Source organism: Cydia fagiglandana, chromosome Z (genome assembly GCF_963556715.1).
Source record: "Cydia fagiglandana chromosome Z, ilCydFagi1.1, whole genome shotgun sequence".
NCBI lineage: Eukaryota > Metazoa > Arthropoda > Insecta > Lepidoptera > Tortricidae > Cydia > Cydia fagiglandana.
In genome coordinates, this window is record NC_085959.1 from 40,314,591 (window position 1) to 40,341,649 (window position 27,059).

General features: G+C 37.9%; 2 protein-coding genes across 3 annotated transcripts; one reads left to right on the plus strand and one right to left on the minus strand.

Annotated features, from left to right (window-relative positions):
* Nucleotides 1-658: 658 nt before the first annotated feature.
* On the minus strand, nucleotides 659-17,709 carry LOC134678468 (uncharacterized). Of its 2 annotated transcripts, XM_063537039.1 has the most exons (9): nucleotides 17,448-17,709; nucleotides 9,939-10,167; nucleotides 9,242-9,359; nucleotides 8,858-8,947; nucleotides 8,497-8,619; nucleotides 6,562-6,609; nucleotides 5,272-5,436; nucleotides 2,721-2,889; nucleotides 659-1,875 (listed from the first exon to the last, which is right to left on the minus strand). In XM_063537039.1, exons 2-9 carry the CDS (start codon nucleotides 10,147-10,149, stop codon nucleotides 1,789-1,791), a joined length of 1,011 nt encoding a protein of 336 aa, XP_063393109.1. In that variant the 5' UTR covers nucleotides 10,150-10,167; nucleotides 17,448-17,709; the 3' UTR covers nucleotides 659-1,788. The 2 variants fall into 2 exon arrangements, with proteins under 2 accessions (XP_063393109.1, XP_063393110.1); XM_063537040.1 differs by lacking the exon at nucleotides 6,562-6,609 and having other exon boundaries at nucleotides 660-1,875.
* A 262-nt stretch (nucleotides 17,710-17,971) lies between these two features.
* On the plus strand, nucleotides 17,972-26,027 carry LOC134678411 (delta-aminolevulinic acid dehydratase). The gene is made up of 9 exons (XM_063536981.1): nucleotides 17,972-18,258; nucleotides 18,705-18,852; nucleotides 19,189-19,326; nucleotides 19,808-19,889; nucleotides 20,408-20,496; nucleotides 20,805-20,948; nucleotides 21,551-21,667; nucleotides 22,546-22,639; nucleotides 22,889-26,027. The coding sequence occupies exons 1-9, from the start codon at nucleotides 18,131-18,133 to the stop codon at nucleotides 22,948-22,950; spliced, it is 1,002 nt and encodes a 333-aa protein (XP_063393051.1). The 5' UTR covers nucleotides 17,972-18,130; the 3' UTR covers nucleotides 22,951-26,027.
* The last annotated feature ends 1,032 nt before the right edge of the window (nucleotides 26,028-27,059 follow it).

Genomic DNA, 27,059 nt, shown 5'->3' on the forward strand with positions numbered 1-27,059 from the left:
ATTTTATTCTGTGAAAATACAAATAGTTCCATTTTGTTTAGTTATGGTTTATGGCAATTCGATATTAATCATTCATCAATCATTTTCCAATAAAACTTCCTATTCTATTTCATCCACCCAACAAAAACATTATTGCATAGTATTATAATGAGAAATTAAAATAAAGGTGACAGTCCATTTCCAACGACAGCTGCATTACTGTTCATTTTACTCTGGAAATTGACAATGACAGCGACGCGTTCAGTACCGGTAGTGCAGCTGCGGTTAGAAATGGAATGTTACCATAAGTCATCATTTCCTCTATTAAGGCATCGAATATACCTATTTCTGTACATCTACTATGTCCATTTTACACTACGATTTTTGTAATACACCGAAAATATGCAAAGTTCCGCTTACCTATCAGTTTAAGATATTTTGTCAAAATGTTTTAATCGCAGAGTGAAAGATATAAGAGTGACAGATCATAAACCTTATTACAAAAGGCATAAGGTCCAGCGATGGACAGTTAAAAGTGTTGTTGTTTGTAACATGACACTATTTCACTGACAGTCATGGTGAACCTTGTACAGTCAGCAGCAGAAGTTGCTAAGCGGGCGAGGTGTTACAAAATTACCTTGACGCGCTCTTATTCTCTTAACAATAGAGTCGCGTCAAGATCATTATGAACACCTCGCCCGCTTAGCAACTAATGTTGCGGACTGTAAGAGTGTCATTTGACGACCTCTATGTAAAAATATTAGATGATCAAACCCCCATGACACTTTAGTTCAGTCAAATAAAATCGGTGTATTATAAAAAACCTGACCTACCCATTTACATTATATTCTACAACCTCCACGATACGTACAAAAGGGATGTAAAAACTCATACATTCTATGTGTGTACAATAAGTATATAATAACAATACATAATAATGTAAAATTGTAAACCTTCCCCCAATTCATTCCCGCCAGTCTTTTATGTATTCAATTATTTTCTCGATTATGTTACAATGTGTATTATACACATGTGCACACATTTTTGTAAAAGTTCAGAAACATTTCCAGGAAATTTCGGGAATTTTTTACAGGTAACATCGGAAACTCTCAGTGTGAAAATGGAAAATTTAAATTTCAATTCCCATACAAAAATATGAGAAATTTCTGAGAATGTGTTTTCTCAATTTTGGAAAGTTTCCAAATCAGAGAGATAATCCAAATTTCATTGTCTGTCTCTCTATCGCTCCAATACGCAAGAGTCATAGACAGGCAGATAACGAAATTTCGATTATCGTGTTTCGCGGTACGCCTCAGTAATATCAAACCAATAGGTTGTTGACAGAGTCCGTCCAAGCAAACTCTCGTGAACTTTGACGTGACAAAAGTCTGGGAGTGCCACAAAACAATAAACAAAGTATGTGCAGAGTTAGCTTGGTCCAACTCCATTTACACAAGTATCATAAAAACAGCATGGCTACGCTCGTAAATTCCGACATGTGCTCGATTTTTAAAACCGAAACGAAACCCTAAAATACTACTAAGTCCATTATTAATTATTACTCGTAAAATATGTTATTTATTATAGAACATTACCTTCAATAATTACGCGTATCAGCGTGCTTTGTTTTGATGTATCATTTATGATACAGACAGAATATTGATGTATCATATACGATACTGCTCAACAACACCAGATTTGGTTTTCAGTCTCTTATGTACCTGTACCTACTTCACAATCATGTTTTAAAATGCCGCCATGTCAAACTGAGCCTTGTCTGCCCGTGTTTAAGGTGCTTTTCTGGTCGTCTCACGTCTGCCGTTCCGCGGTGAAGGAGTATGAATAGTCCCGGTCCAGCTCGAAGCGAGTGCGCTTTTTGATCATCGGGAACTGAGTCTGTAAATAAAGTATTAAATTTAATTGGCTACTTTCCTACTAGTCAAATCAGCTTCTTTTTTAGAACTGTCAAAACGATTTGCTAATATGGAATTTATATGAAAACTTGTGTAGTGACGTCACATTCAACTCACCTACTTTTTATACTTCCATCCGATTTATTAAATATAAATTGTGTTTACAAATAACTGCTATCTATGTTCTTCTAATAATTATCTGGTGCTTCATTTCGTGCACGGTGTGAAATAATTTATTTTAAGTATAGGAAAGTACCCAATTAGACAATAGTGTATTTGACTATTAGTCAAATCAGTCTCTTTTTTCGAACTGTCAAAACCATTTTACTCCATTATGAAATGTACATGAAACACTAACATGTGACGTCACAATCAAATTACCTACTCTTTATAGTTTTATACGGGTTTAAAAATAGAAATTGTGTCTAAAATTAACTGCATGCATGGTGTAAAATAATTTATATTAAATACAGTCAAATACCTTGTAGGGATGAGATGCACCCCATTTCAGTTAATGATTTTAAAAACTGGTCATTCGTTTTGATGCTAATGTGTAATTAGTGTAATAGATGAAATAAGACACAAGAAAAACATACTGTACTGACTGTACCACAGAATAAATAATAGTACTAGGTACAGAAGACTCACTCTCTAACAAAACGCGTCTGTTACGATCAGCACAGATATGGCCGCTAGGTGGCGACAGCGCCACGCGCGGCTTATGGCTTTCCCCAAAATTGGGGTCGGATGGACTTTTAGCTACTTACCTGTAGCAAAGCGACGAAATCGCGGAGTGAGCCACGCCTGACTGTACCGTGTAGTACTTACTAGAGCGTCGTCGGGCAGCCCCCGGAGCCTCGAGTTGAGCACGAAGGGCACGCCCTCGAGCCCGCTGTACCCGCCGAGCGTCTGGTAGTTGTTGCGCGGGAGCGGCGCGGGGCCCTTCTTGCGGTGCGGGGGCGGCGGCGACGTCACCGGGGGCTCCGTCGATGGAGGCCTGTTCACATCGATCTTATGTAAACACCACAGATGTATTACGAAGAGCACGAGGTCACCACACACAGAGTGCAATTGTACTTGTAAAATGCTACGACTTTAGCAGTAAGATTGACTTGTATTTTATATTATAACAGTCCAGCTACACCACTGGAGCTTCATATTCGTAATAACTATTAATCTACACGTACACGTTATTGTGAATGCAACTGAAATACGACGCATTCACCCCGTTTGATCTTAATAATATTAGTAGGGATAATAAAATACATTTTCATCACACTCGCTCAGTAAATGTGGAATTGCACGCAGGTTTAGCGGGAGTTGTAGAAAAAGCGTTCTCCCTAGGGAGTTATGAAGTTTCTAGTACTATAATTAACAGTTTTTTGTCATAATAATTAATTTTTGTACCGCAAGTGTGATGAAAAACATTGTGTGTAACTCGGGGCGTAATAATATTGCAAACTCGAGTCTATAAATCGCTCCGGTAAGCCGTCGCGATTTAACTTACTCTCGTTTGCAATATTCAACTTACGCCCCATGTTGCACAATGTACTATTGTGTGGGGAAGCAATCGTCCACTATCTTACAAAAAATATCCAGTGTCTAATTGTTATTTGTCCAAAAATGACGTCCCATTAATGAACTATTATAACTTATAAGGCCCACTTGCACCACCCTACTAACCCAAGATTAAACAGTTCAACCTAATAACCTAATGTCAAATTGTACTGGTAACCATGATAACTCCAGGTTTAACCGGTTATCCCCGTGTTAGTAGAATGGTGCAAGTGGGCCTAACTATTATAACAGAACTATTACTGAATCGCAATTAAAAAGGGATTGAGATAGCTGTCAATCCATATTGATTTAGATGTACAGTACCGGTCAAAAGTTTAAGTTCACTCTGCGAAATAAGGTTATCATATTTAATTATGTTCAAATATAGAATATGTTTTGAATTTCAAACGTTTAATTGTTTCCACGACTACCAAATAACAATAAAAATACCTCTTGGAGGAATCGTTTTATGTTATTCGGAAAATTTGATCCATTTAATATTTTTGTTCCGTATTTCCTATGAGATTTCGTGAAGTTAGAAATCATTTAAAATGGGTCGCAAAGCCGATTTTAGTGTCGAAACTCGTGCTGTTATTGTAACTCTGTCAAATGAGGGCTACACGACGCGGAAAATCGCTGAAAAAATGAAGGTTTCTCAAACCGCTGTCGTGAGTACTTTGAAACGAAAACAAAAAACCGGTCTTAATTGCAGTCGATCTCGATCAGGTAGGCCAAAAGTCACGTCTAAAAGCGAAGACCAATTTATTTGCGTGAAGAGCAAACGCCAACGTACTCTAACTGCTCCAGAAATTTGCGAAGAACTCAACGCCACCCGAGAACAGCGAGTATCGGTTTCGACAGTGCAACGGCGTCTGCGAAACTATGGTCTAAAAGGTCGTATTGCTGCCAAAAAACCCTTGTTTCGTAGTCAGAATAAAGTTAAGAGGTTGAAATGGGCCCAGAAACACAAAAACTGGACGTCTGAACAGTGGTCTAAAGTTTTATTTTCTGACGAATCGAAGTTTGAAATTTTTGGAGGGAGACGTCGTCAATATGTTCGACGACAAGTAGGCGAACGAATGATAAAGCAATGCGTGATGCCAACAGTGAAGCACGGTGGAGGATCAGTTATGGTCTGGGGATGCTTTGCGGGTGACAAAGTTGGTGATCTCGTGAGAGTCAATGGCATAATGGATAAGAAAATATATCATAACATTTTGCAACGTCACGCTTTTCCATCTGGAAAACGGATTGTAGGCAGAGGTTTTGTTTTCCAACAAGACAACGATCCCAAGCATACGTCGAAGTTGTGCAAAAACTACATTTCATCCAAAGAGAACCAAAAAGAATTAAAATATATGGATTGGCCTCCTCAATCGCCCGACCTCAATCCGATTGAGTTGTTATGGGATGAATTGGACAGGAGTGTGAGAAAAATGCGGCCAACTAATAAAGAACAGCTTTGGGAATACCTATACATTTGTTGGAATAAAATTTCGACATCAACACTGCAAAAACTAATTACGCGAATGCCGAAAGTGTGTATGGCAGCATTGAAAGCAAAAGGCGGATATTTTGAAGAGTCTAAAGTTGGCAAAAACTGATCTTTTTTATTTAATTGTGGTTTTAAATTAGAGAATTACCTTTAATTTATTATGTAATAAAAGATTATTAAATACATTGTGTTATATTTTATTAGTACATTGTGTTATAGCTTCATTTAACCGAATTTACAGAGTGAACTTAAACTTTTGACCGGTACTGTAAGTGTATGGAAATCTGTTATTTCTAATCCCTTTCTGATCGCGGCATGATAATATACCTGGGCGCCGGCCTCGCCGGCTTGATGTTGTAAGAGGGACTCAGGGCCTCGTAGTCGTGCCCCGTGGTGAAGTCCTCGATGTTCGGGTACGCGCTCACGTTCATGTTTTTCAAGTCGGATATGATCGGGGACAGCTTCGGAGGCCTCTCGGGCGCCGCTCGCAATCTGAAATAAATGGCGTTTTTAATTGTATGGATTAAGGGATAGTTTTGAAATAATTCACTCCTTCGCAAGTCCTGAACTATTAACGTTTTGGACGCCAATGACTAATATATCCGCACCGCAGGTCCGACGCCAAAGACGCATCAATCGGTCACAGACCACAGTGCAACATAGACCTACGTGCTTATGCATAAAGTTCAATTTCAGTTTTGACACTTCGGTGAAGTGGCGACCGAGTGACTGCTTTTGTGTTGACATGGCGTCGAAAAGGTTAAAGCGTCAAATACTTCAATGTTGATTTCAAGCAAAACAGAAAAAAACACACTGTTTAAACACGAGAGACTCAAGTTATGGTCTTTACGTCCAAAAACTTTCTCTTTGATGGATGTGTAACGTAATATCATGGTCTCAGTAATAAGTAATAAGTGAACAACCCCAAACAAACAATAACCCCCTTATTCATAAACCTTTACGGGCCTGATTTAATTAAATTATGTTTTATCCCTTTCTTACTAATACAGAGGTCCAAACGACAGACAGAGACTTACGATGCACAGCTAATTCAAGCCAGTAACACGTTTATGAATAATGCCATATATAGTTTAAAAACAAAGTGGCACCTTCCCAGCGACATATCAATAGTCAGCTGCAGAGATAAAGTAAGGACGCTAGGCACCAAGAATTTGATACATTGACCCGCCTGTTCCTATCTCTATCGCACGCGCATATTTATATCGCTGTCCCGCTCGCCAAGTGGTATTGACCGTCGACACCATGTGCATGTACGAAATTCTTCATACTTAGTGTCTTCAAGTACTTTTGTTGACCCCAAGATAGCAGTATACTTGTAAGCGCCACTTACACCATCCCAGTAACCCGTAGTTATCCGGTTAAACCTGGAGTTACCATGGTTACCAGTACAGTTTGATACTGGGTTAACGGTTTAACCGCTTAACCCTAGGTTAGTGGGATGGTGCAAGTGGGACTAATTCTTATGACTCGTATTCGTGCGTGGCATGCGCTGCAGTGGGATCCCATCGATGATTAATACAGTATGTAACATTAGGTGGTCAAAACTCAAAACCATTGGCAAATTGGAAAACGTCAAACTCAGGCGACAAGCAATACCTATTTGTCCAGACTAAGATGTCATGATACAGTTTCGAAGATATAGAACTGGAAATAAACAATATTTAAACATTACATACATAAATAAATACAAGCTACATAATATACATTCAGGATATTGACATAATTAGTTATTGTATCGCTTAGTGTTAGTAATTTGATTATTAATATTTGACATCATTGCATTATATAAACAAGTATAGCATTTAAATTCGTATTGATTATTATTAGTGTTAAATAGATTCCATAATTATTATTTACTATGATGAAACTAACTAATTAAACAATACGTGTAATGTGTTTTGTAAGGTAACTTTAAGTATTTAGCTATTAAGGTTAACTTGCCATACCCTATTCAGGGTCCATGTTGTACAATTCAATTTAAAATACCATCTGTAAATACCATGGAATGCAATAAATAAATGAAAATGAAAAAAGGATTACGCCTTTGACAGTATTAAGTTCACATAACCATTTACTTTTTGTTAGAAAATAGATAAGATAAAATACTCCTTATTGCACACCTCAACAAAATGTATCTGAAAAAAATCACAAGTGGCGATAGTAATAATCCCAGTTATTTAATTTTCATTAGTTCGTCTCAAAACTGCGTCATTTAAATAACAGTCATACCTAGACGAAGACATTTGACTTTGTTTTATACCAAAACTATTTTTTTTTTACTATGGGAGGTTTTCACTACCACTGGCTATCTTTTTTTCCATTTCATTACTCCCGTGACAATCCGCATTAAAGAATAAAGGTATGGGCCCTAAAAGGAAAAGGTCCCTACCTTAAATGAAGCAATTCAGTACAATACTTGGGCCCTGCTCGTACTACCGTATATAATTTTGAAAGGGCGGGCCATAAGCGATTCCATTGTTTCATTGTTGAACCGTGAAAAATGTCATGGATCATTATGTTTTCGTTTACATTACAATGTACTTTCCAACTTGCTTCTTAGTTTGAAGAAAGTTATTAACCAATGCAAAACGGGTTAGAATTGCGATTTTTTTACGTAAAAAAAGTGTGGTGCTCTGCTCAGCACTCTTTTTTACCGAGCGTTAGCGAAGGTCTCCGTTTCAGCTTGGTCAAAGATTTCGAATGTTTGTATGTTCTCCTCTGCATGTCGCATTTATTAACCGATTCTCGTGAAATATTGTGAGCAGTAAGATATAATTTTTCTGTCGATTCATTTTTTGTTTTTTTTTTCAAAATGGCGGAAATTGGTCTAAATTACTTAAGCGCTACTAGGGTCTAAGGCACTTAAGACTATTGTGACTTTGCTGTGATAATGATTCAACGAATTAAGTATTTTTTACGTATGCAAAATTTGCAAAGACTACAGCTCACAAAGCCACTGGTAATAAGGGGTCATCCATTAATTACATCACACGTTTAGGGGGAGGGAGGGGGTCAAGAAAATGTGACATATTGTGACATGGGGGAGGGGGGAGACCCAAACTTTGTGACGTCACTTTAACTTCATCAGTACCTAACCGAAAATTTATTTAAATTATTTTATTCGCTGTACATTTAAATAACAAGTTTTTAAAACGATAATCGTTTTCATTCGTTTAATTGTCTTTCCTAAGCAGTTTTGGGTTATAAAATTACTAATATTTATATCGTCAAAAATATTTTGATAAAATATTAATAATACTTAGGTACTTACTTAATTCGATTTGGCGATTTCGTAGAAAAAATGTGACGTCACACTAGGGGGGAGGGGTTTGCCAAATGTGACCAAGTGTGACAAGGAGGGGGGGGGAGGGGTCAAAAAACCTAGAAATTCGTGTGACGTAATTAATGGATGACCCCTAATTATCATCCTTAACTGTGTGAGGTATGCACTAAAGAGTATTGTATTGTATTACGAGCGTGTGTGAGTTTTAGTATTGTGTATATATGAGAGGAGTTTTTGATACAACTCACCTTCTATTGGCCTCAGGAGTAGTGTTGGAGACGACGTTCTCGTACTCATTCTGTGTGTGCGTCGGCGAGGACTCGACGCTACCGTCGCCGACTTTGTAGCATACCATCTTGCCGTTTATCTCACTGTGAATAAGGCACAGAATTGTGTGTAAGCTTATTATGGCTATCCTGGTCACGGCACCAAAGTGTAACATTAATTTAAGTGTATATTCTTTATTTCAACACATACAAGACAAATTCAAAACAGATGTAGAATGTAAGGTAGCAACAGGCAAGAAACAGTTTTCTTCAATCTAGTTCAAGAAAGCATCATAATCTACTGAGTGATACATAGCCTCAGTGAAATGACAAGTTCTCTTACCCGGCTAATATGAATCCTCGCGGCGCCTGCCGCATCCGCGAGCATACGATCACGTCCGTCACGGGTGGCAAGCGCGGCTCTACTGCCCCTCTGAATATAAAAATAATGTATTAGTTGTTTTGGAAGTCAGACACTCTAGTTTTATTATACTGTAGTAAATTTTACAATATTTGAGAGAACAGACTACCACTTACAAACTAATATTCACGTTGATATTTTCTATAGAGCGAAAGTTGTATAATCGAGATTAGAATCAAGTTACTAGAGAGAGACCTCAAGATTGCTGTTCATATTTTTGGCAACAGTATTATGATTTATCAAAACTCTGCTGGCTGAACCCACTACAGTTAAGGGGAATGCATGGATCAATAAGAACAAATGTACCTTGACACTCGTGTACACAAGCGCCGCTTGCCCGCCCGCCCGGCCACACTGTAGCCAGGCGGGGCCGCCTCGCGCTCGCCGACCACTGCTATACCGTCCATCACGTAGCCCGGCACGCCTGGAACATTAGAAAAACGTCAGACAAGAGCAAAATTTAATGACGAGTTGTTCCGATACCAGTCAATTAGATCATACGCCCCGAACAACACGCTAAGTACCTACTTACTTATTTGCCTATTTACGCAGAATATTCATTCAGCATCAGACTTAGGCCGCGGACCGGAGCCTTATGCGGGTTGTACACACTCGTCTAGAGAGCCCGAGACAAGCCGAGAACGTGTGTGTACAGTCAACTGTAAAAATATGGGTGTAGCCAACTTATTCAAAAATGTGTCCCATAGTTCTTAATTCGCTGGCATAAGAGCTAATATGGGACATATTCTTGAGATGATTTGTGCACCCATATTTTTACAGTTGACTGGACATGCTGCTCCCTTCTCGTCTCGCCTTCCGCTTCTCCAATTGGACCGAAGCGGTGCCGAGAGGCTCTCGACAAGTGTATACAGCCGACATTAGACTGAAAGATGCCGCAGCAGCTTGGCGTCGGCATCCGTAGGTTCGACTGACGACCACATAACATATCCCGGGAATTTGGCTACAGTCTACTACGTAGGGTGCTTGTATATTTCGAGCTCACCTTCAGACTTGGACAGGCAGATGTAGTGAGTGGGCTTCTTGCCGAACAGCCCGTTCTGGCGCAGCAGGCCCGCGTCGGCGTCCTCGTCGTAGGTCCGGCTGACGGCCACATAGCCCGCGGGGCACTTGGCCACAGTCTCCACTATCTGGAGCGAGAGCAGCGGCCGCGAGTCCGGCAGCGCCCCGTTCAGCGCGCTCAGTACGCGCGACATCCTTACATCGTTCGGGTTCTGGAAATAACGAAATTTTGTAGTTTCTGACATGTTATGTGGTTTTTTTTTTATTAAGAAGCGCTGGCTGGACGTCGTGATAGAGGACATGGAACTGAACAAGCTCACACCCGATAGGATGCCGAAGACCGGGCAAAGTGGAGAAGATTGAGTAGTGGACCCTAGTGTTAGGCCAGGAGAACGCTAGATCAAAGAAGAAGATGGAGTAAATCAATCCTATTTTTTAACGTTGATATTGGGCATAAAAGTAATATAAAAGTTTGACTTGGGCAACGCTTGTATACTACTGAAAGCAAATCGGTAGTATGAATACTCTATCAACTGGGAGAGTGTCAACTATGTATTAGCTTTAGTCAACCTTACACATTTGAGCCGGACTAGTATTTTATTGTGCCGTAAATACAGGTAACTTTAGTCCACAACTTACAATTATGGTCCAAATTCATGTTCCACTAAAATATGTATGTATAAGTGTTTTTCAACTTATATTGAGTAAGATATATATAATTTAGAAAGAGCATTAGTGTATCTAAGCTCCAATAAATGTAACGAGTACATATCATAAAGGCTGGTTAAGAATCAACATCAAAAACTGGACCATACTCGTTGTACTTAAGGACTCACTATAGTTACCTGATTTTATGGTACCTCAAATAAATCAAATTGTAGTTAAGGCTAAACGCAGTTTGCAACGCATAATGGTTTAAAATAAGTATGATTTAGTCTACATAAGAATTCATATTATTGTCACAATCGCTCTCACAGCAATAAATCAATATTGATTTCAATACTTAACATTTTTGACAAGCGCTATATATGTAATCAAGAGAGCACAATTCGCGTAGCACAAAGAAAAGAGCAGTTGCGCTGCCACACTTCGCTATTATTACAAAAACAACGACAATTTTTATAAGTACTTAAACAAAAATGTATCTATACGTATGGTCAGCCAAGAAAGTGGTCTACCACTTTTCGGCTCTATCAATCAGATGATAGAGTCGAAAAGTGGTAGACCACTTTCTTGGCTGACTGTACATATGTATATTGACGCCTAGTACTCATAGTACAAGCTTTCCTTAGTTTGGGGCTAGGTCGATCGTGTAAGTGTGTAATTTTCCGCTATTCACTAAAGATTTAACTCCTCCATAGAAAGTTTCCCTATTTTTAATTTAAACCCTGTTGTACAGTAGATTAAGGTGACTTTCGTTTGTATTAGAAAACAACGAAACAAAAGAAATGCGACTTTATTTAATTTCTGAAATGTTCAAATTAGATTGAAACAGAGTGTACATTGTAATGCACACTGGGCCTTATACGAGGCTAGATACAATATCCGAATCTAAGTTTCTACAATCGCATTAAACACAACAGAGACGCACCGAGTCCCCAGTCAATAAAGTTCACTTAAACCTTTTATTGTCCACCGTCTTTAAAGGCGTAAGCGCCTATCCTAGCCTATGGAGATGCGCCTGTTCGAGTCCGAGACAGATAGACGTCTAGACGGCTTGCCGGAATCGAGCGAAGATTAAACTATCACAGATCACTTCAATAGATGGAGTATTCTAATTTAACGAAATGCAGAACAGTCATTTAAATCTGTCGCTGGCTGTATGTGTATGGTTCAGTAGGTAATATAATTATGCAGTTGAAAGCAACACAACTGGATGTACACTGGCGTTTAAAAGTACATAGAGATGTTTCAACCGTACTATTAAGGCATAAACGGTCGACATCTATCCATGCACTTTTGAACGCCACTGTACAAATGGACAGTTAACCGTTTCAATAATTATAATAGATAATTATCTATTTTATTGAAAGACATATACATAGTTTAACCTCAACAGTAGCTTACTTAATTGCAATATTAATTGTTCTAACCTTGAAGAATCAATGCCGAGATCAACGAGCAATTTTATACACGCAATCTCTACATCAAAATGATTTCATGTTTTACGTGCCAAAGAATATTATCCATATTATATTCCAGATACGTGGTAGACACAGACCACCTCAACTACTAGACGGAGCACATAAGAGACTCGTGGTCACCACACATAAGCGCTCCTGTAATAATTTTGTATGCGTTTCAGTTGCGCCTTACGAATATATTATTCGTGTTAATTAGAAATATTTATGGCGTCCCACATGTAAAGGTACTTTTTGGCGATTGGCGCTTACGCTATTATTAACGCCGCTCCAATATTATTGCGGCGCTATGTGACATAAGCGCCAGCCGCTGTAAGGTACCTTTTGCCGTGGCGCGTCACATTTACAAAACTGAAGTTTTAAGATCGGTTTTCCGGCTCCATACTAAATAATACGGCTAAATATTGATGTCGTAGTATTTGCATGGAGACGGCCGCCATATGACGGCACCGCTATCCTAGGAAACTTGAGCATTAGGGATAGGTAAAATTGAGGTATAGTTAGTTGGGTTGGTATAGCATAAAATGGTGTAGAATACAACTCGCTAGTACAGCGGCAATAGAAATACATCATCTGTGAAAATTTCAGATGTCAGCTAGCTATCACGGTTCATGAGACACAGCCTGGTGACAGACAGACAGAGGGACAGTGTAGTCTTAGTAATAGAGTCCCGATTTTACCCTTTGGCTACGGAACCCTAAAAAGGACCGTGTGCATCGTGAGCGTATGCTTGATAAACTTTTAAACTGAAGTTACGTAATAATTAACATTAACTGATAATGTTATCTTAGTCTCAATTCAACGAACCAACGTTATCTATGAGCGGGGAAACGTTTTATCCCATTTTAGAGAATGAGGAACAGAAACAAGAAATAGTTATTTGTACAACAAGAGATCAAAGTTTGATATTTCTTCGAGTGCTTATTTTGAGTCCCGTGCAAGCGCAAGATTCGATTCTATAACTTTGATCTCGTGTAGTACACAAAAATTTTCACCCTAAGCAGTGAGAACATACCTAGAGGGACAGAGATAATAGAACCCAAGTATATCGAACTTGTATTAGACCCCGCATGTTGAAATGACATTTGACTATAAAGGTCACTTGAATGACATTTTGTCTCACTCAGTGAGCAAAATCGCATTTTGCTCACTGTTTTTAAGAAGCATAGTACCCTTGTTCGAGCTGCTGAGGTGAAAATAAGTTTATTTACAAAAAACTTATTTTCATGTTTTGCAGTTAAAAACGGGAAACTATCGACTGAAACACCACAAAATGAAATTAAGTAACAGCAGGGGTGCGAAGCTCCTGACTTCGGCCTAACTCGGCTCCGCTCGGCTCAGCATTGCTCCGAGCAATTTTTAGGGTTGGCACCACTTGACTTCCTTTTGCGTGCACGACCACAGATAAGATAATCACTTAAATTTTGACAACCCTAAATAGCCGAAAGGGATAGTGCCATATATTAGAAAGGGATAGTATGATTCGACCCTGAACCGCTGTCAAACTTCGGTTTTGTAGGAAGCTTCCTTTCTGTACGGTAGTACTATTATTTATTCTGTGGTAACAGTATGTTTCTCATGGTTTCCTAGTAATGCAAATAAATGAATAAATATTACTAATAGTTTAGTCATATCATCAGCTCATAAGTTAATGTTGTTGGTAGGTATCCTTGATGATACAAATGAATCATCACTCATTAGTTAATCTATTCAATACCTACCTTTTAATTGTTTATATATTATCCGTGGAAACTTAGAAAACAATTAGTAAAAGGGCTTTGTCTTAAGAGATAATGTTAATAAACACTTCATTATTTTATGTATCTACTATGTATTATTGACTGACGAATCTTGAGTACATATAAACAGCAACACACCTAACTGTACCTCGATGGGCCTTATTACATAAGGCATTAGGTCCACCGATGTACAGTCGCCATCAGATATATCGGAGCGGCCAAGGTGTTCACAATATCTGAACAAGCATTCTAACGCCTTGACAATAGAGGCGTGCTCAGATATTTGTGAGCACCTTGGCCGCTCCGATATACACCGTGTTTTTATTGAATTCCGTTAACTTCGGGGTATGGTTAAGTACGTTTAAGAGAACTAAATGGCATAGTTAATTTTCAAAAAAAAAAATATTTTGAAAATAAAATTAAGTTTAAAAAGTAATTAAATGTAGCACATAGCGTTGCTGTAACACGGGCATTACATTTAACTCAACCAAACAATTGAAATCTGTGACATATCAATGTCATTTCGAACATCGAGCGACCGAGATTGTATTTAAGTTTAGTAGCAAATGCATGAACTCATTCTAAACACTAATCAATATGTAAACCGGCCCTAAGGCAAGTGTACACGCTTGTAGAGGCCTTAAAGGAAAAAAATAAATTATCGGTTATCTCCGAAATGGAGTTAATTAGAATATCGGTATCTTTGAGAAAGTTACTAGATTTAAGCTCAGGAATGCACCCCTGAAATTAACGGAAATAAAAAAAAACACGGTGTATATGATGGCGACTGTACAGTTAACAGTGTGGGCGATGGTACGTAGATCCGCACATAATAGGTATCTTTGACTTCTCGGTGTGGGTGTAAACAGTTATTTAGAAAGGAGGTCATCTATCAATTAGCAGAGCAGGTGATCGCCTTTACAAATTAACACCTACGTACTGGTTCCTAACACGACGACATACGGACTATTATTGACTGACGGATCTTGAGTATTATTCTTAGGATAGTGGACAACCGCTTCTCCATACAAACGTAGCCCCCGTTTTCCTCTCTGGATATTGACATTATGGAAAACATTTTTACATAATTTGATGTACATATATTAATTATTAACTATCGTATTCGTTTGACTTTTTGCGTTATATTTCGTATATTAATAAGAGATAGCCTTAAAAAAATTAGCAATTTGATTTTCGCTCTAACTCTTATAAATCTTTTAATAATAATAAAAAACGTAAAAAGTCAAACGAAGGGCTTGGATTAATATACAATAAATTGTGTAATAATATTTTCCATAATATCAAAATCCTGGAAAGAAAATGGGGACTACGTTTGTATGGAGTAGCAGTCGTCCACTATCCTCTTAACAGCTCTTGACTGACCATTGGTGAATCTTATGTCCTTGTGATAGGGTTTACGACTGTTAGTTAATAACGCGCGTAGAGGGTATTGAACTTAAACTTACGGACCTAGGGCGTTCGCGATAGATGATAAGGTAGATAATAATAAATATAAGGAGTTTCATTCTTTCAGAGTAGATATAGGAGCAGTTTTGAATGATGTGAATCGTTCCACTAAACTTATATCGACCGGGATATGGACGTGATTACTTTTACTTTTCGAGCTCCCGATATTTCGCCAAAATATAGATACAAGAGCATTCCACGAAATTGCCTACCGTCAGGCGTGCGTGGCTCACTCCGCGATTTCGTGGCTTTGCTACAGGTAGCTAAAAGTACATCCGTTCCACACCAATTTTGGTGGCTAGCCATAAGCCGCGTGTGGCGCTGTCGCCACCTAGCGGCCATATCTATCCTGATCGTAACAGACGCGTATTATTAGAGAGTGAGTCTTCTGTACCTAGTACTATTATTTATTGTGCTACCGTTGTCCCGTACAAACGCGGTTTTTCTGAAGATTTCCAGGTATTGGAGATTTAATTTGGATGTGAAAATGCTCGGTAAAATAATTACTATCGACTTGAAATGTTGAAAAAATTATGGTAATGTAAGATATTAAATAAAATGCATTTGTACGAGACAGCTCATGGAATGATCCAATATCAAACAAAAGGAGGTCACATTACCAAATAGATGATAGCAATAGTATTATATTATTATGTAAACAGAGCGAGCTTCAAGGGACCTGCACGGATATCATGGTCGCATTTTTATCCCTTGTCATGTCATGAGTCACTTTCGCACCTTCATACTTGTTAGAATGTGACAGGCACTGACAGACGATAAAAAGGCGACCAATAATTTTAATGTCAAATCTATTTGTTAATAAGTTAATTTGTGTGGGTAATTTAACGAAACAATATGCATTATGCAGTTCAGTAGAAAATTATGTACTAAGAATTAAGATGAACTCAGGCTATCCCAAAACACTCCCAAATTTAGAGTTATTCCGAAAATGGTCTCTGACTTGGTGATTTTCGTGAATACACGGTGTGTTACTGGTCCATTCACCCTAAATAATTATAGTTTTTCATGCTTACCATGCATACAATCGCAACTGCATATTTTTTAAAGAATTTCAGTACTCTGTCCAAAATACCAATTGGTTGCAATTCCTACCGTTTTTTCTTCAAAATTAAGCCTATTTTAACAATAACATGACTTTAATATTCAGAGTAAGAATAGACTTTAGAAAGATCAGTAATACAAAATAAATGGAACAATACTATACAAACAATAGTTGTCTTGATTTGAATGCTACATTAATTTACATTCAATTCAGAATAACTAACATGCACTATAAAATAATAAATTAATAAACAAGGGGTTTAACTATAGCATCTATAGTTCGTTAATTTTAGCATTAGAAAAAAGGTAAACAATCATGACATGCCTTTTTATTGAAAAACACTTTTGAAATAGTCACAGCAAATATGTAACAATAAAATTGTGAATCATATATGATTATTTAAATTCTTTTGCTTTCTTATTGTAGTAGTAACTGATATTTAAAAAGCGTTTTCTATTAAAAGATTAAGTCAAAATTATGTACTCTTTTTCTAATGCTAAAAATATATGGTAATAGTGGTCATCAGTGGTTATCATTACCATGGAAACAGAGATTATGCTCGAGTATAGCACAATATTTCTAACTAAACTTCCTACATTCCTTTACGATTTGGTTACTCAAACATATTTGAAATGCTTCATTTGAAATATCTAATTATAGGCCGGAAGAGTTGACAGTATTTTGTAAGAAGCAGTTAAAAATAAAGATAAGAGTCATACCATTTTATCAGCACATGACATTCGCGCGCACATGAATAACGCACAGGCACATTGATTATAACTTTTTTACCGCTTAACAGACTTGGGCATTGTATGGCATGTATCCATAAATAAACTACTTACAAGAAACAGGCACCACACGCATTTCTCGTAAAATTACCAGGTTTATCAACACGGATTACTAGGATTACGCATTCAGTTTAGTTACGTTCGAACGGCCGACTTGGCACTGGTCCATGCCCCTTGCACTCGCGAGAAAAGTAATTAAAATCAATTGAATACTCGAACGATGCTGCCCGAATCACGAGTGCAGCGGAGACTGAATTATAATGACGCTTAATCCGTTAATAGTTCTGTACTCACCAATTTATGACATCACGAGCCCCTGCGGGATGCTGAGACCTCTTTCTTTTCGATTGTATCCTTCAAACAATGAACCACTTAACGGGATATGTAAACAAATTTCAATCTAATATTTTGAATTAAAACTTCTAAGAAAATTAATTATACGCTGTGCCACATTGTACTATTAAAGTTATTATGTAAAGATTATTTTATAATTTCATTAAATTATTATGACAACAAAACTCAGCCGAAATAAAATGGCAGGTTTGGCAGCGACGGGCGGTGCTGCCACTCTGCCAGACTCACTGACACCGCTCAATCATTCCATTGTAATTTTAAACCTCCAGCTCCAGCCAATTCCAGAATACATTATACAACGTCTGTTTATCTTTTGAAATAATAAGTGTACACTGCAAATTTGATTCTTCTAATCTACTTAATTGGCGAAAAAATTAGATTCTAGATTTTTTTATACAAAGCCATTTGCAATAATAAAACGCAAGACCGTCAGTTTGACAGCCGATCAACCAATATCGTCATGATATCGTCTCAATTCAATAGTGCCGAGTCGTAACGTTTTCCTTATTGTTCAATTAAAATAAATTAAATACCAATAACCTCTAACTAGGACCGTCGCCACTCTGATAAACTGGCATCTTCTCTTAGAAAATTGTCCTATTTCGTTTATACTTAACGACAAAATGAGTAACCTTTTTGTAAGCCGCGAACATATATTGCAGGGGGGCTATTTCCATTCGACATTACGAAAACTTCAAGAGCCGGACACGAGTATTGAGCCTCACAATATTATGTACCCAGTTTTCTTACTGTAAGTATGTTTAATGCCCTATAATTTATATATTTACTGCTGTTTTCGTAACTTTCCTGGTAAGTAAATCAAAGTTATCATATCATCATTGACCTTACATCATTATTTTAATTAGGATGAGTTGTAGTTTTTAAGTATATAATTATTATAAGTACGGCAACTGTAGCATTGTTATATATGTAATGGCTACTTATTAGTCCCTGGGAATACCCATAATATACTGCAACTGATTTTTTGTATTGTTGATTTCTTTACAAAACATATTTCTCAGTCTTCTTTTAACAATATCAATATCAGTACTTATATTTTATCATCTTATGATATAAAAAAGTCGAACTTTTACTTTACTTTAACTGTACAGATAATTGCAAACAATAAAGGCTAATACTAAGACAATGGCTAGATATAGTAGATATATCTGAAAAATGTTACTCCTCTGATTGCAGAGAAAATGTTGACGCTATCCAACCTGTGGCCAGCCTGCCAAACGTGAACCGGTATGGTCTGAACCAGCTCATTCCGGCGCTCACTGACCTGGTAGAGAAAGGGCTTAAGTCCATACTCATATTTGGCATTGTTGAGACTCTACCTAAGGTATAATTATTTATAAGCTTTTAGAATTTAATAGAATTATTTAATTTAATTTATTTGTTATTGTCAAAGGCAAAGGCCTTTGTCGAGAGACAGACGGATCTACAGAAAGTGGGCATAGGCCCAAATGATAGAAAACATATAATGGAAATAAATATTCATAAAAAATTGTAAATTTTATTTGTTAAAATCGCGTTATTCATATATATCAAAACACTCAGTTGTGACCTCATGTCTGAGGGACGTGACTCCTATGGGGTGTTCTTCCTATCTCTGCTCTCCAGGCCTCTCGATCTTCAGCCATCTGCTATGTCATAAACTAAACTTCTTTTATTTCAGGATCCAACAGGCTCCAATGCGGACTCGCCATCCAACCCAGTTGTCAAGGCTCTCCCCATACTGAGGGCTACATTCCCGTCTCTGCTCATTGTTACGGACGTGTGCCTCTGCCCTTACACTTCTCATGGGCACTGTGGGGTGAGATTGAATTAGCTAATTCCAATAAAAAAATAATTATACTCTTATATTGTAAAACCATTACTACAATACCTTTCGCGTTGAATGGTGGTCCCTATGACAATTTCTTCACGTCTCTCTCGACCTAAATAAAAAATAACTTGTGAAACATGTTTTTACAATATTTTTGTAGCTTATTTTAAATTTTTAAATAAATTAATGTGATATACTTCCAAAAATGTCTATATATATATATATATATATATACAAACATTTTACGTGACAACTACTCCGTATAAAAAAAACAAACTGACATAGGAACCATCATCAGATTTTTTGTTTTATTAAAGTGCTTCCACGTAAACTACATGCCGTCATAATAACATCGTCATTTTGTCAACAAAATATACTGTTTCGCTGTGATTTTGCTCTAGACTGAACACCATGGCTCTCTGTTGGATACATAGGTACTTACTCAAATTTAAAAGTCGCTTTGTATCAGGTATTAACTGAGACTGGTGCCATCGACCACGCAGCGAGCGTCAAGAGAATAGCCGAAGTCGCCCTGGCCTACGCTAAAGCAGGTAAATTTCGAAATTTACTAAGTAATTATTATAGATGTGGCATCCTAAAGAACTTCATCACTAGGTATACATTGGCACTCTCATACTAATAAAATATAAGAGCGCACCCGCCCATTTTAGTAGCGTCCACGTAAAAATCTGTACAAGATGTAGTGCATAATTGTTTCCATCGTATTTTCTCAAAAACGTTCGTATTTGTAATACTTATAATGCTACTACAGACATTGTCAGTACTTTTTGTACCGAGACTGATTGAAATAACAAGACACGTTCATGTTTCCGTGAAAATACGAAGGAAATAAAAGCACTACATCTGTATCACTATTTCTATACATGCTTCAGCGAAATTTTAAGCCCTAAGCCGAGGGAATATATTTCCCACCTGATTTTGAACTTTGTTTCAAAGTGATATGATTCAATTTTGTATAATTTCTGACACCCTTATAAAGAGTTAAGTAAAAACGTTTATGTATGTAGTAGGTGAGACAGGAAATCAGAAAGAAGTGTTACGGTTACAGGCGCTCACGTGGTCGCTCCGTCGGACATGATGGACAATAGAATAAAAGCCATCAAGGACGCTCTCATTGCATCCAAATTGGACAACCAGGTAATGAAGATGTAGTGCAGATGTAGTTGTAGTTTTCACGAAAGACTCACAAGCTTAAAACTATTAATGTTTCGGCATAATGACTAGAGTCCAAAATGTGAGTAGGTAGGTAAAGACGCTAAGCACGAAGAATTTCGTACATTGACCTGACATTTCCTATCTCTATCGCACGCGCATAGAATACATTATTTAAGTTATTCTAATAATTTTGTACCTTGTTTAAACTTTCTAATTCATAATCCTGTAAAACGAATCCCTAAACCTGTCCTAAAAGTTACTATTATATTACATATTCTATTCTATTGTAGGTTTCTGTTCTATCGTACTCGTGCAAGTTCGCGTCGTGCATGTACGGCCCGTTCCGCGACACGATGAAGAGCTCCCCGATGGAGGGCGACCGGAAGTGCTACCAGCTTCCGCCGGGGAGCGCCGGGCTCGCTGCCAGGGCTGCGGTGGGTTATACTGGCAACTTAGTACCTTGCGTAATAGTCCATATTATTGCCTTAACAATTGGTTATACACTTGGAACTTAACTAAGCCTTTGACACTGTTGACCACATAATATTTTTATGAAACGTATAATTTTGTAAAAGTGGGAACAATCTTAAATTGCTTTAACCTTTTCGACGCCGTGTCCAACACAGAAGCAGTCACTCGGTCACCGAAGCTTCAAAACTGAAATTAAACTTTATGCGTATGCACGTAGGTCTATGTTGCTCTGTGGTCTGTGACCGATTAATGCATGTTTGGCGTTGGACGCCAAATATGCGTCGGATAAATCGGTCATTGGCGTCCAAAAGGTTAAAACTGGAAACAATTTGTAGGAGTGGGAAGGGATACCACAAGGATGAATTTTAGGCGCTGTATTAAACTTGGTACTTAGCCAAGTCTCTATGATTATATACATTAACTTTGCAATTGTAAAAGGTTTCTAATGTCAGAGTAGAGTACTAATAAGATAATGTACGCTCTCCAAGCGTCAAAATGAAATTATATGAGATAAAACTATTGCATCAGGAATAAGTTGTTATCTCATTATACGTATCTAATACAGGCTCGCGATGTGGCTGAGGGCGCAGATTTTCTGATGGTAAAACCTGGCCTGCCGTACCTGGACATCGTTCGGCAGACCAAGAACCAGTTTCCTAACCACCCACTGTTCATCTACCAGGTATGTTATCATTACAGACAAAGTTCCGTTGCCGGGCGGCAGACCGTCAACATCTCCTGAGGATGCCTCGTAAGGAGGCGAAACACGTGTCGAGTATTGTTGTGTTGGTGGTGGTTTGTTATATTTATTTGTGTATTTATTCTTGCGGTCGGAGGATGGCAACATTAATTGCATGTAAAAAATGCACAAGTAAGTCTATCGGGCTAGCACTGATTGACTAGCAGTAGCACGTTATCTTTTCGCGGATTAGTAAAGTAATATTTTTGGTTTTAATAGACAAAGTAGTTGTCAGTCCAAGTCAGGACAATCACTACTCAGTTACCACATAATGTACGGGGTGCACAGTGCCAACTATACCTTTCGTGTCGAATGATTATCTCTATGACAGTTCCATCAAGTCGCTTTTGGATAAGCTTAATTTTAAGAATAATAAAGGAAATATGTTTTTACCGTTTTTTGTATTACTTAAATGTTCATCATCATCATCTCCTTGCCGTATTCGGCTATAGCGACTGCTTTTCTACCGCTGAGAGCGTCGCTGGTGCTCTTTCAGGTGACTGAAGTAGCCAATCTTTGCAGCAAATGTGCGGCCACATTCGCTGCAGGTCAGCACCCCTCCGACGTAATTATACGTGATGGCCACAGGTGGTCTGGCCTTTAGCTCGTCACGCTTAACGTCGAGCTCTGTGCGTCGCCCTTGTTACATTTCTAAATAAATAAATGAATGTGATGCTAAAGCAGAGACGCATTTCAGATAGATTTTCGAACATTGACGCGCCTGTTTCTATCTCTATTGCACGCGCATAATAATATTGCTGTCCCGCCCATAATGAGGGCTGGCCCGGCTGTCAAATGTAACATTTTTTATTGGTGTGCAGGTGTCCGGTGAATACGCCATGATATGTAAAAGCGGCGACAGCAGTGAGATCGAGAATACTTTGATGGAGACGTTGACGTGCATGAGACGTGCAGGTACTTAAGCCTTACTAAGGACCGATACAGACGGACTGCAACCCGACTGCATACCAACTGCAATCACCTCACCATTTTGCCAACCAAGTGAGTTTGGTGGGCAGTAAAAAGTCTGATAAAATGATATCCATTGTATTTGGTATGCTGTTATTATATAAATAGCGTGTATTCTGCCCCTAGTGGTGACTACACAAATGAAGCACTTTCACTTATGTAAAATTGTATAAGAACATGAATTTATTATTACAGGTGCCGACTGCATTATTACCTACTTCGCTCCACTGGTGCTCAGCATAATAAACAAAAAGTGAAATGTTTTATACATATGTATCGTGAAAAGCATAAATAATAGACTAGGACACGTAAACTAATACTTAGCGCTTGACAACTAAACAAAGGACGATTAGCACGAGAAATTTCGTACATTGACCCACCTGTTCCCACCTCTATCGCACGCGCGTCATTAGGTATATTGCTGTCCCGCCGATGATGACGGCGGTCAATGAAACTGTGCGAGCGGGACAGCAATATAATTATTTGCATGCGATAGAGATATGAACAGGTGGGTTAATGTACGATCGGGGGGCACGGCAGTGCCCCCGCCAAGTCGAGCGCGAAGCAAACACTGCCGTACCATCCTTTACTGGAACCATTTCGCCGCATTTTCAGGCCCCTATTTGAGAACCTCTGGATAAGACCAGAACGCAGAAATTTTGGTCATCCAGTAAGCTATAATCACATACTTAAAATGCAAAATTTCAAGTCTGTAGGTCATTTAGTTCCGAAGTTAAGCGAAAGCAAAGTTTCGCATTTATGAAACTCACTCATGATCATCAGAATAGAACTAGTACTTCCCATAAACTCAGAGAGCTGAAATTTGGTACAGAGTTAGGGTTTAATGGCCACATAAAGGGAAAACCTAAAAATATTGCAATATCAGTCACGTTTTAAAGATCTAAGAACTGCATAAGTAAGTTTGTAATCCCATATAAATATATGATATTACAAAGTTACTGTTGCAGTTCCTACAAATAGTAGGTAAAGTAAAGGTACACTACGATGTACGATGTGAGTATGAATGAAGATATGTTTAGTTATGATATGTGTATACATAGTATGGGTATGAGTACCCGAAAAGAAGGACTGCCTACAAAAAGAGATGAGATCCCATCAAAAACATTACATGTAAAAAGGTGCAAGTCTCGCAACGCTTTTACTACAAAAAAGTTTTGAGATGTAATGTGAAACCAAGTCGCTTATTTTAATCAGTGCCAGGGGGTGTTAAAACCGTATCAATAAGATATCTTTAATTTGTAATACGTATAATGACTTGGCCATCGCACGGCTGCATAATGACAAAAGGATCATCGTCACCTATTAAAAATAATTCTAATTGAACATAAGCTAGCGCTAATTGCAGTTTGAGCATTACACATATTTACGAGTACGGTACGAGTAAAGCATTATGTGCGATTGCCAAGTCATTATATGATGATTAGTGACGGATTACTGATTATTATTTAATTATTAGATTTAATGAATGGGCAATACGAAAAACTGTTGCTACTGTACAAGAATCAGAACCGGAAAAAAAGAAAAGAAAGATTTGTAATAATAAAAAAACTACTCCTAAAAAGAAAAAAAATGTGTTAAATAAGAAAATCTAATAAAATAAATCAATATGCCCACGTTTCTACAAAAAGAAGTGAAATCCCACCAAAAACATTCTGTAAAAAAACTAGCCAAGTCTCGATGGAGCTGCTTGTTTATCTCTAAAAAGTAATGAAATCTAGACAAAGTCGTGCCAAGTCAAAGGTTCCTTACTGCGATTTCTTTATTATTATAGTTAATGTTGTGTGACTTGGCCGTTGAAGGGTACACAAGGGAACAAAACCAGGTGCTCCATGACACCATTGCACCAAAAAGAAGTTTTTGTTTCAGGCTCGCCCATACATAAGTATTATTGAAATACGCAGCTTTATCAAGCCTACAATTGACTGGTTATTGAATCAACGTTTTCCAAGTGGCAATTTTCCATCGTCAATGGGTAGCGGTTCTGGCGACAGATTGGTGCAATGGTGTCATGGAGCACCTGGTTTTGTACCCTTGTGTACCCTTCAACGGCCAAGTCACACAACATTAACTATAATAATAAAGAAATCGCAGTAAGGAACCTTAGACTTGGCACGACTTTGTCTAGATTTCATTACTTTTTAGAGATAAACAAGCAGCTCCATCGAGACTTGGCTAGTTTTTTTACAGAATGTTTTTGGTGGGATATTCCTTACGCTAAGCGTCTTTAGTTGCCTCATAATCATAATCATACATAATGTATGTATACATATTGTTTTTGGTGCGGGAATATTTTACACTCGCCATAAATAGTCCAAAACTGTATTAACGGAAACTGATAGAGTTAGACCAAGAAAAGTCTATAGCGATTTTGATAGCCCACGCAGTACAAGTGCCATTTATACGTCATAATTTTATAGAAGTTTGATGTTTAAAATAACACTAGCACTGCGAGGGCTGTCAAAATCGCTGCAGACTTTTCTTGGTCTAACTCTATAAGATCTCTAAGCACATTTGGACCTTGCTACCTATTTTTAATAAAGTGCGACATATAATATTAGAAATTAAATGAGGGCGCGACTTTCTACGTAACTCACATTTTGGTAATTTAAATAATGACAACAATTTAGTATGATTTTTTTTTAGTTCTAATTTATTTAATTTCTCCTTCTTATTTTATCGAATTATATCGGATCGGATCCGTATAGTATGACTTAACTGAAATTCGTAAACCTTATTGCAAAGGCATGAGGTCAGTTCGGTGTTTTAATGGCTATAGGTACCTCTCGCGTCGAATGATGGTCTCTATGACAGTTCCTACAAGTATCTTTAGGTTGGGCTTAATTTGAGATATAATTGAAGTAATATGTTTTTACCGTATTATTCAGTTCTAAGTATGGGGAACCCCCAAAATTTATGTTTTTTTTTTCTATTTTAGTGTGAAAATCTTAATGCGGTTCACAGAATACATCTACTTACCAAGTTTCAAGAGTATAGATCTTATAGTTTCGGAAAAAAGTGGCTGTGACATACACGGACAGACATGACGAATTTATAAGGGTTCCGATTTTTGCCATTTGGCTACGGAACCCTAAAAAGGAATGTGCTAAAGTTCCAGAAATGATCTACAAACATTTTACGTGAAGGGAGACTGTCATTCAGACCATCATTCGACGCAAGAGGTATAATGCACTTAATACTTGTTCGGTTAGTTGATATTTTTAATTCTTAGGCTAAGAATAATGGTGCTTGACAAAATTATAAGTACAACGACTGTTGTTTGTTTCTATTTTTTTTATTAAATCGGTGTTATTAAGCTGGTGTTTTATTTTTACACACTTACATATAATATTAGATTCAAATCTTATAACTTAGGGCCCCCCCACATCTGGCGTCTTTCGAGCGTCGGCGTCTACAATTCTATGGCCGACGTCGACGCAACGTCGACGCAGCGTCGACGCAACTGCGCAGCGACGTCATTTTCCATAGCGCTGGACCGACGCCGACAGACGCCGACGCTCGAAAGACGCCAGATGTGGGGGGGCCCTTAAATTCCGGTCCGATTGGATCGGAGCGGTGCAGAGGGTCTCGGCGAGAGGCTCTCACCGAGTGTGTACAGCCTTGCATAGGAAAAGAAGTACAGCAATAAAAGCGTACGTCACAAATTGATAGTAATATCGTCGGATGACAAGCAAAAGTCACTAACTGACACCATTGAAATTATTGGACAATAAACCGTGTTACAAGTTTAATAAAGTGCATTGTTACTTTAATTTTTTGATAGTACACTTAGTGACTTTTGTTTGTCACCCGACGATATGTTCATCGTTCATTCTGCTCTTGTGCTCGAATCGAACTTTACCGGTAGGTAACATTCTAGATTGTTCGTCCAAACATCTGTAAAAACAATGTATATCAGCCTTACGTGGCTGTTAACTCTTTTAAGCCTTTATAAAGCAGATCCATATATTGCCCATCCGATTTTGAACTTTATTTCAAAGAGATAGGGTTCAATTTTGCATAATTACTGACACGCATATGCCTTTAAATTATGTTTATTGATAAAAGGCGTTGTACTCCTTAGCTTTACGATTGTCTTAATTCCTTTCATAACTATTCGTGTAGGTGTTTCACTTATCGGTCATAGAGATAAGTGGTATTATTACATACTCTATCTCACGTTCGACCCCGGTGTCTAAATACTTTTTCTGACTGATTAATTGGTTATAGGACTTAGTATTGACTATTTTATTTTAATCAACCTTACTTCGTAAGCGAGGACTGGTCTGATTGATCTTCTCTGGATTCACCTATTGGACTGTGGGCAATGAGGCTCCTTGTAAATTAG

Bases quoted from the DNA above. Each gene is read 5' to 3' on its own strand.
- LOC134678411 (XM_063536981.1), top strand. From the start codon at position 18,131: ATGAGTAACCTTTTTGTAAGCCGCGAACATATATTGCAGGGGGGCTAT. The intron at 18,853-19,188 runs GTATAATTATTT...CTTTTATTTCAG, and splicing joins TTGTTGAGACTCTACCTAAG to GATCCAACAGGCTCCAATGC. The intron at 22,640-22,888 runs GTACTTAAGCCT...TTATTATTACAG, and splicing joins GACGTGCATGAGACGTGCAG to GTGCCGACTGCATTATTACC.
- LOC134678468 (XM_063537039.1), bottom strand. From the start codon at position 10,149: ATGTCGCGCGTACTGAGCGCGCTGAACGGGGCGCTGCCGGACTCGCGG. The intron at 9,360-9,938 runs GTGAGCTCGAAA...CTAATGTTCCAG, and splicing joins CTGCCTGTCCAAGTCTGAAG to GCGTGCCGGGCTACGTGATG. The intron at 5,437-6,561 runs GTATTGCTTGTC...CATTTATTTCAG, and splicing joins ATCTTAGTCTGGACAAATAG to ATTGCGAGCGGCGCCCGAGA.